The 9,931-nt window shown below is 51.4% G+C and overlaps 1 protein-coding gene across 1 annotated transcript; it reads right to left on the reverse strand.

Moving 5' to 3' along the window:
• Window positions 1-7,811: 7,811 nt before the first annotated feature.
• Window positions 7,812-9,908, reverse strand: LOC115534571 (thrombomodulin-like). The gene has a single exon (XM_030345639.1). The coding sequence runs from the start codon at window positions 9,873-9,875 to the stop codon at window positions 8,433-8,435; it is 1,443 nt and encodes a 480-aa protein (XP_030201499.1). The 5' UTR covers window positions 9,876-9,908; the 3' UTR covers window positions 7,812-8,432.
• Between the last annotated feature and the right edge of the window lie 23 nt (window positions 9,909-9,931).

Here is a 9,931-nt window from a genome sequence, read left to right on the forward strand (position 1 = left end):
CTTTGTATTCTTTGGCGGCTGGTTCACTGAGTTCTTATCGTAGGGCCTTGACAGTGGTACTGTCGAACTCGTCATGGTCTTAGCTTTCATCTGAGATGATATATGTTTGTGTACAATGAAGTTTCGGTGCGGTAGCAAAGGAAATGTGAAGAGTGGGTTGACTTTCTGACGCTATTCAGATTTCGATATTTGATCATTAATATGCTTGGTGTTTGAGATGTGTTTGGTGTCTGTAAAAATGACTTGTATGTGCTTGTAGAGGAGTTTCTCATGCTCAATTTGATGTGCAGTATGACTATTTCTACATAATAAGGGCAGTGTTGTATGCCTTTTGCTGCGAGAGTGATCGAGAGTCCCCAAATATGGGGACACTCGAGCTTAAAGGGAAACTTCACCCATTTCCATTGAGCTTTGTATCGTCAGAAACTAGGGCTGAACGATTTTAAGAAAAAATTGAAATTGCGATTTTTCTGGGAGAGATTGCGGTTTCGATTTCAACCATTTTTTGTTTAAATCAAGTTTCAGTATAAATTAATATAACCAATGAATTCCATTAAAGGGACTCTCACCTTTGTTGCATTTGAGAATTACAGCACATTCAAATCATCCCGCCTTCCTCCAATGCCCCACCCCCTAAGCGTTATTTTTTAGAGTACAAAACTAAGCGTTATTTTTTAGAGTACTGTAACGACCTCGCCGGTGACATAATGATGTCGAGTCATTAGTAGTTGAAGGTAGTTTTAATGAACCAAAACCAGGTCACTGAAACCCGTAACATTGTAACCAACGGCAGAAAACCGACACAAAACAAACCCCGGTTACCCCGGCAACCCCCAACACGGTCTCACTCGCGTGCAGGCCCCCACCCTCCTGTTCTTCCAAGGCCCTCCCCCAGCTGACCTAATGATTCGCCCCCACGCTGATTGACAAGAAGAACATTACAATACATGCACATAGAACAACTGGCATAGCGGACAACGAAATATAATGTAACACATAACACACAAACTATTTAACTGTCCAAGGGTCGCTACAGTACAAAAGTTCTAGACTCCCATGGGTTATGTTTAGACTCCCATGGGTTATGTTTAGACTCATAGGGGTCATAATATCTACCAGGGGTCTAGTAAACAAGACATTTAGCAGGTGGCTCACTGTAATTTTATGGGCTTCGTGTGATACCGTTTTGAGGCCCCATGTTGAAGGACAGTGGTCCCACTGAGTATAAGAAAGGTGTATGAGCATTACAAACAGAGTAGTGGGACAACGTAGCGTCTGAGGCCGAAATGGGTCCCGTAATCGGACTGAGTGGTGCGGTTGGGTGCCAACGGTCTGGAGGTCTTCCCGGAGCTCCAGAGTAGCGGGACAACTTCGCGTCTGAGTCCGAAACGGGTCCCCTAATCGGACTGAGTGGTGCGGTTGGTTGCCAACGGTCTGGAGGTCCTGAGAATCATCCAGGGGAGCGGGACCACTTGGCTTCTGAGGCCGAATCGGGTCCCCTTGTCGGACTGAATGGTGCAGTTGGTGGCCAACAGTCTGGAGGTCTTCCTGAGGCTCCAGAGGAGGGTCACTCTGTGAGTCTGAGTCCGAGATGAGTCCCCTAATCGGACTGAATGGTGCAGTTTCAGTACGCCGTGGACCACTTTGGTCTGCCATCGTCAGTCGCTACGGTCGCTACTCGCTACTGTCTGCCGTGGAATCAAAACAAACCCTCTAGTTGAGGACGCGGGCCCAAATGCGCCACAAGAAGCAGACGGAAAACCTTGGGTGTGTTCGAAACCGCCTACTTGCTTACTACCTACTAAATATTTGGCTTACTTCTCGAATCCTTAAATAATGATTGAGTAATCCATTTGAGTAATCGACGTTCAGAAGACCGTCCTTACTTAACCACCTCAGATGACCTGAATCAAATGACGTGTCAATAACCTACCGGCCGGGCGCCGTTAATAAATATTAGAAATAAATATATAAACGTCACATTTAACGTCACAGTACACCTTCAACCTAAGGATTTGCGGTGAAATGTTAAAACAATTATTAAACAATTATTAAAAGCACTGCTGCTGCGGCTCCCCGTTTAGCGCCATTGCTTCCACTGTTCTTTTGAATAGACGCAGTGCATTCTGGGGCAGTTGAGTACGTCTAGTAAGCTAGCGATGCTTACTCAAAATCTTTCCGGAAGTAGAAGACATTCGGATACTACTCGCTTACCTAAACTCGCTTACTAAGTTCTCGCTTACTCAATTTGACGTCATAGTTAGTAGGAGTAGTAAGCAAGTACGCGGTTTCGAACACACCCCTTATATATCCATGCAGCAAACAGACAGGTCTGTCGGCCAATAAGGTCATTCGGTCCGAAGAATTTTATTGGTTGAAGTTTTCACTAAATATTATGAGAGTAAAATAATTGTTTGTTTTTACTCCTGGTTGGTCTGTCTTGCATATTAGAGTGTTATTACCTTATTAATACCAATTTAACCTTATCCAAAAAAAGTGTAAAAATGCAACAAAGGTAAGAGTCCCTTTAAGGTAATGCTATAATGAAAACTGCTGGCAACAGATTTCAAATGCAAGACTGTTTATTCAAGTACCTAAGAAACAACAACCAAAAAAGTCAAATAAAAAGGGAGCCCTCTTTCTTAAGTAAACTTGCTTCAATGGCTCATCAGCATCAAAATAATTGCACTTTTGTAAAAAAAAAACAAAAAAAATATTATAAAAAAAAACAAAAAAAAAAAAACGCAGCTTTGACGATCCCAAAATCGTAATGCCTGAGATCGCGATTTTCGGTCGAAAACGATAGATCGTTCAGCCCTATCAGAAACCCACTCATATTTTTGAATGGTCGTGCATCATTCCCTTATTTTGTGGAGAGATCCGTATCGATCTCCAACACTTCCTGTTTAAGAGGACGCAATATGACGATTTTTGCGTAGAAGTAAATAGGAAGTGTAAGAGGGGAGGATTCTCGTAAGACTACAACAACTAGTCCCACCCCACTATAGGGGGTGGGACCCACTGACTCTACCGACCTATTAGAGCAGTGCCAGTGGGTGGGACTTCACCAGCAGAAACTAACCTCCACAGCGTCTGAAGCTAAGCTAACGGAGGCTGTTGATAAAACTGAAGTACAATGGCGGAGGGAACTGGATCTTACATAGAAGATGGCACCATGCAAAAGTTCACCATATCGAAAGAAATTCAAACGAGGACTACCGTATTTTACGCACTATAAAGGTGCGGCCACACCAGACGCGTAACTATGTTACTATTTCCACACAGAATAAAGAATGATGTCGGCCGTATGCTTCTGTCCAAGCTCACTACTCTCTGCCAGTGACGTCGGGTCAAGCTCAACGCTGATTGGGCAACGCGTGTTAAGGGAGCTGGAGGTACAAGCAGGCAGGTAGGACCCAAACGCAGACGGTATTGAGGGAAACGGCACTTTAATCAAACCTAAAGGCTAAGGCACAGGAATCAGGGAACTCGGGAGACAACAGGGAACTCGAGAGGGAACAAGGAACACGGAACACGGAACACGCAGGACTAACAACCAACACTAACCACAGCAAACCACAATGACAGCACACCGAACAAAGGAAAGACGAGGGCTTAAATAACAAACACAACGAGGAACAGCTGAGACACATTAGGGGAGGGAACAGTAATCAACACAGGAGGGAAACACAGGGAGACAGCCACACCCTGACAGTACCCCCCCTTAAGGGTCGACTCCCAGGCGACCCACGACAAGCAAAAAACAAAGAAAGTCAAACCCAAAACGGGTGGGTGGAGGGGCGCCAGGAGGGGGAATCAAAAAAAATGGACTGCGGCAGAGAGGGACGTCAGGCGGGCGGCCAGAAAACTGCCCCAGGGCATGGCAGGGAGCCTCAGGCGGACGGCCTGGGGGCAAGCAGAGGCAGAGTGAAGGCGGAACCCTTCAGGAGGCCGGCGGCAAGGACGATGAGGGCTCAGTCCCTCAGGAGACCTGCAGTGGCACAGAACCCCCTCAGAAGGCCGGCAGCGGTGAAGGCGGAACCCTTCAGGAGGCCGGCGAAGGCGAGGTAGAGGGCGGGTCCCCTCAAGAGGAAGGCCAGGTAGAGGGCGGGTCCCCTCAGGAGGCAGGCCAGGTAGAGGGCGGGTCCCCTCAGGAGGCAGGCCAGGCAGAGGGCGGGTCCCCTCAGGAGGAGGGCCAGGCAGAGGGCGGGTCCCCTCTGGTGGAAGGCCAGGTAGGGGGCGGGTCCCCTCTGGTGGACAGGGTAGAGGGCGGGTCCCCTCTGGTGGAAGGCCAGGCAGAGGGCGGGTCCCCTCTGGTGGAAGGCCAGGTAGGGGGTGGGTCCCCTCTGGTGGACAGGGTAGAGGGCGGGTCCCCTCTGGTGGAAGGCCAGGCAGAGGGCGGGTCCCCTCTGGTGGAAGGCCAGGTAGGGGTGGGTCCCCTCTGGTGGACAGGGTAGAGGGCGGGTCCCCTCTGGTGGAAGGCCAGGTAGAGGGCGTGCCTCCCCTGGACGGTCTGGAGGGCGGATCCCCTCCGGTGGAAGCAGAGGCCGGTCCTCCTCTGGAAGGAGCAGGGGGCAGAACCCCTCAGGCAGGAGCGAAGACCGGTACCCCTCTGGAAGGAGCAGGGGGCGGGCCCCCTCAGGCAGGAGCGGAGGACGGACCACCTCAAGCAGGCGACGAGGCCGGTACCACTCTGGAAGGCGAGGAGTGGGCTCAGGAACCGGACAGGGCCCGGGGACCGGAGTCAGTGCGGGAGCTGGAGTACCAGGAGGAACCGGGTGGTTCCCCACACCCTCCCAGCGCTCCATTGTCTTATTTATTTTGGCTAGTAAATCCTCCAACTTACGGCTAAATTGAGCGTCCGCTGGGTCCAATAGGGGTGCTGTCATTCTGTTAAGGGAGCTGGAGGTGCAAGCAGGCAGGTAGGACCCAAACGCAGACGGTATTGAGGGAAACGGCACTTTAATCAAACCTAAAGGCTAAGGCACAGGAATCAGGGAACTCGGGAGACAACAGGGAACTCGAGAGGGAACAAGGAACACGGAACACAGAACACGCAACACGCAGGACTAACAACCAACACTAACCACAGCAAACCACAATGACAGCACACCGAACAAAGGAAAGACGAGGGCTTAAATAACAAACACAACGAGGAACAGCTGAGACACATTAGGGGAGGGAACAGTAATCAACACAGGAGGGAAACACAGGGAGACACCCACACCCTGACAACGCGGCTAATCGTCAGACGCGTATCTCGCGTACTTCGCGTAAAAAGTTCAATTTTTTGAACTCTTGAAATGTACGCGATATACGCGCGTATAGCGCGTATTGCGCGTAAATATACGCGCCACATACGCGCTATACGCGCGTAAAATGTTGCTTATACGCGTGAAACGCGTAATACGCGCGTAAACCAATGGTTCCCTATGGAAAAAATGGCGATTTTATACGCGAAGTACGCGAGATACGCGTCTGGTGTGGCCGCACCTTAAGGCGCACCGGATTATAAGGCACATAGAATAGAAGATACTGCAGTCAAACGTTTGACTGGGGTTGCGTTATGCATCGACTAGATGGAGCTGTGCTAAAGGGAATGTCAACAAAACAGTCAGATAAAGTCAAACTTTATAAGCGTTCTGACAACTCCGTTCACTCCCATGGTAACGATATTCAAACGTTAATGTGCATATTATTAACAATATCTCCCAGCCTTGTTCAGTTGTAAACACGTAAAAGAAACAGTCTGATACCGCTAATCCAAACGTTAGTGCATAACTCAACATTGTTCAGTTACGTATAACACGTAAAGCTCACTTTTTCAGTTCATTCCCCGTCCACAAATCCCTCGAATTCTTCTTCTTCAGTGTCCGAATTGAACAGTTCGGCGAGTACGGCATCCAACATGCCCGGCTCCCTCTCGTCATTATCCGAGTCAGTGTCGCTGCTGTTGCCTGGCAGTTCAGTGATTATTCCTGCCTTCGTGAAAGCTGGACCACAGTTGAGACTGATATATCAGCCCAGGCATTCACGATCCATTGGCAGATAGTGGCGTAAGTCGCCCGGCGCCGTCTCCCCGTGGTGAACGTGTGTTCGCCTTCTAAAGCCCCGTCCCCAAAGCCGATTTTTGGGTGAAACCGCATAAGTCTTGTCCGTTCGGCCGACCGTCCAGACGGAGCCGGCGAATCCGGTGCCCGAAACCGCACATTTCTGAAACCACCCCGGAGGTGGTTTCAAATCTATCCGGACCTATGCGGTTTCGTGTTAGGATTCGTGTGGACGTCTGAAACGCTTGATGGCAGTGGCTCCTCACCAGCTGGGGGACGTCAGAGTTGCGTTGAATTTTTTATTTATTATTTTATTTGTATTCTTTTTGTAGCTTTAAATAAAGCCCCTTGATAAATGTAATTACTAACTGTACATTAAAAAGTATTTCTGCTCAATTTAAAAGGTTGAATCTCCTCGTGACTAAAAGTTTGTATACAGCGCGCAGGCTTGATGCGCTCCACTTTTTTCCGTGGAGAACCGGCACCTTGAATATTTACTACAGCATTTCTACAGCTCGATGCGGTTTCGAAATGACTCCGTGTTTACGGAGATATCCCTGAACCGCATAAAACGAAATCGAATCGTTTTCACCCACTAATACTCTTCACTAGAAATGTTGTGTGAATTTGTGAAATGATTTTCAAGCAGTCTTGCCGTATCAGCTTGGTAGATAGAACAGCGAGGTGTCCGATAGGCGGGGATCTAGATCAGCGGGAGTGGCCAGCGAAGCTGTGCATCGTGGTGCATGGTGGGAGTTGTTGTCTTCAATCCACAAGCGCCAATAGGTCACTTTCTGCCTTTTCTCGGTCAAGACGGCACCAAATTAGAATTTTATTTTATTATTCGACGACATATAGGACCCGATTTCAATTCATGCCTCCACCGGTGAAATGCTCCTTTAAGAGGTTGACCCTCAATGTGCCAAATGGGGATGGTTTCCACTGCTTGGGGCACAGATCCAACACGCTCCCTCCGCTCCACTCACTCCAACCTCCTCCACACACCCAGAACCAAACTTAGGACCATGGGAGATACGGCCTTCAGTGCTGCCGCCCGACGCCTGTAGAACGCCCTCCCTGACACCTTGAGGGCACCACAATCCACTGATTGCTTTAAAAAAGGTCTTAAAAAAATTATTTTTAAAAAAACCTTTGTCTCCCACTCTTAGATGTTTGTAAACCCCCTTTTTATTTTATTTTTTGCTTTTTTTTTGTAGCCCTTTGAGATCTTCGGATGAAAAGGGCACTATAAATTAAATGTATTATTATTATTATTATCCCCTACGCTGGTACCGTCCACGGAGGGTAAATCCACCACACCCCAAACAGTCTGGGTGAACCGATCGGGGACGTAACCGACAGTACGTCCATATTTTTTGCACTCCACGTTATACAAAATATGGGCCTAGCATCGGAGATATCTCCGTAGCGAAACAGGAGACAAGGCGTAACTGTGGTCTCACCTCAGGAGTCCTGTCGTAGCGTATTATGACTGCTGGGACAACATTAGTTCACTTTCAGCAGTTTTAAACTTATCTGATGCTAGTTATCATCCATCTGGTAAAGGTGAGCACTTATCTAATGCTTTGATGGTACCTGGTAGCACTTATAGGTAGATTTATATGAATGCTAGTTAGCTATCTGATGCGATTTATGACTTAGCTGATGCTAGTTAGCTATATGTTGCTAGTTATGACTTTTGATATTGATTAGTCATATGATGCTAGTTACCCAAGTGTTATATTTCACACATCACCGGGAGAGAGAATAGATAGTTTATTAATCTCCAAAGGGAAATTACGTTGTAACAGCAGCACAGATTCTAAAATAAAATATAAATAAAAACGTATATATAAAAAGGTAATAATCAAGAATATGATTAAATTCAATTTGACTGTGTTGCCATGGCGACGTCAGTTGGGTGTGGCCGTGGCAACTTCAGGTGGGTGTTGCCTTGGTGACGTCAGGTGCGTGTGCTGTGTTGACGTCATTGGGTGTTGCTGTGGCGACGTCAGGTGGGTGTTGCAGTGGTGACGTCAGGTCGGTGTTGCCGTGGTGTTGTCAGGTGGGTGTTTCGATGGCAACGTCAGCTGGGTGTTGCCATGGTGACGTCAGGTGGTTCTTGCCAATGTCATTACAGTGGCAACGTTGAGGGTTTTTTTTCACGTTTCAATTAATTTATCCAAAGTTAATATCGAGGTGACTGACAGTGAGTTCAGATCCAGGAAGTGGTCAGGGGCCCTCATCGATCAGGGGGCCTCACCCTCTACAGGTGAGGGGGCCTCACCCTCTACAGGTGAGGGGCCCTCACCCTCCAGGGAGGCTCCGCTCTCCAGCCCCCGCTCTGCCTCTGAGCCCTCTGTGGAGGGGGGTGTCGGTGAGTTAAGGGTCCCAGTCTGGTCCTGACTCCACCGACACCAGAACCGGTCCCTGATCGGTCCGTAGAGCGGGTCCTCGGTGGGGGGTGGGCGGCCCCCGGGGAGTCACCACCCCGGGGTCTCGCGGCTCTACTTGTCGAAGGAGAAGTGCTGGTACTTCTCGGTGGTGACCTGCTGCAGGGTGAGCCCGCCGCCGTCGGAGCTCAGCTCCAGCGCGCAGCAGCACGTCGAACAGCAGCAGGTACAGCACCGCCAACACCGTGATGCTCAGCGCTGCGCCCACACGCACGTAGCCCGGGACCCCTGTGGCCGGGGGGGGGGACCCCACCCCGGGCACCAGCGGGGGGGCGCTGGGCCCTGCCCCTTCGCTGGTGCCCGGGGTGGGGTCGGTGGGTTTGGCGTAGTCATAGTCTAACCGGACGCACAGCGGGGGAGCGCTTTGCTCGTCGTCGACGACATAGCCCATCGGGCAGCGACACTGGGACCGCCCCTTGGCGTCCATCACGCAGTGGGCGGGGCAATCGGGCCTGTCGCAGTGGGGGTCGCAGCGGGTGGCGTTCTCCTGGGACACCACGAACCCGTCCATGCACGAGCAGTCGGACCCGCCCCCGTCCAGCCGCTCCCGGCACTGCACGTGCTCCCCCGTGCAGTCCGCGGTGTCGGAGCATTCGCGCTCGTCGACGCACGTGACGTTGTTTGCGTGCAGCTTCAGTCCGTCGGGGCACGTGCAGATGCTGTTCACGCAGGTGTGGGAGCAGCCGCCAGTCTCCACCTCGCAGAACCACGGCGCGCGCCACCACTTGCCGTGCCCGCACAGCCATTTGGAGTCGATGTAGCGCGAGCCCTTCTCCCCTCGGGTTGTCCACAGGGTTCCACCTGGGGTCCTCTGCGCGTGCGTTGAACCGTTTAACGCGGAGTGCTCTCCCGGTTCGGCCGGCCGGTCCGCGACGCGACACCAGCCGAACGGCGCGGAGCACAGGAACCCGTCCAGAGTCCCCTCGCACGACTCCTGCTGCCACGCGCCGTCCGTCGACACGGACACGCACTTGCGGTCACATCTGTCCGGGACCCCCGGCCAGTTTGAGGAGATTCCAGCGGCGGCCTCGGTCACCCACTCGTAGCCGTAATTTGCCGAGTCGTTGGTGGGACACCGGCCTTCCGCGAGGGTCAGGCCGATCCAGAACCTCCCGATGCCCGCGCGCAGCAGTAACTCCTGGACCCTGCGCGCCTCCGCCGCCGACGGCAGTGTCGCGAGAATGCCGCCCTCCGCACGGCAGGCGTCCCGAGCGTCCGCGAAGTCGTGCGCCCCGGGGAACAGGAGGAAGCAAGTGTTGTCGTCGCAGTCCTCCAGGTAAGCGAGCGGCGGTCTGCCTCCATGCGCGAGCCTGGCGGCCAACAGGGACAAGAGCGCAAGGAGGCGCGCAACACAGAAGAGAACTTCCTTCATCTCGGGTTGTGAACCACGGCGCGGAGATCTACCGTGGACGGTGGTGGTCGTCCTAC

The sequence above is a fragment of the Gadus morhua genome, chromosome 21, assembly GCF_902167405.1.
Source record: "Gadus morhua chromosome 21, gadMor3.0, whole genome shotgun sequence".
Lineage (NCBI taxonomy): Eukaryota > Metazoa > Chordata > Actinopteri > Gadiformes > Gadidae > Gadus > Gadus morhua.

Bases quoted from the DNA above. Each gene is read 5' to 3' on its own strand.
- LOC115534571 (XM_030345639.1), bottom strand. From the start codon at position 9,875: ATGAAGGAAGTTCTCTTCTGTGTTGCGCGCCTCCTTGCGCTCTTGTCC.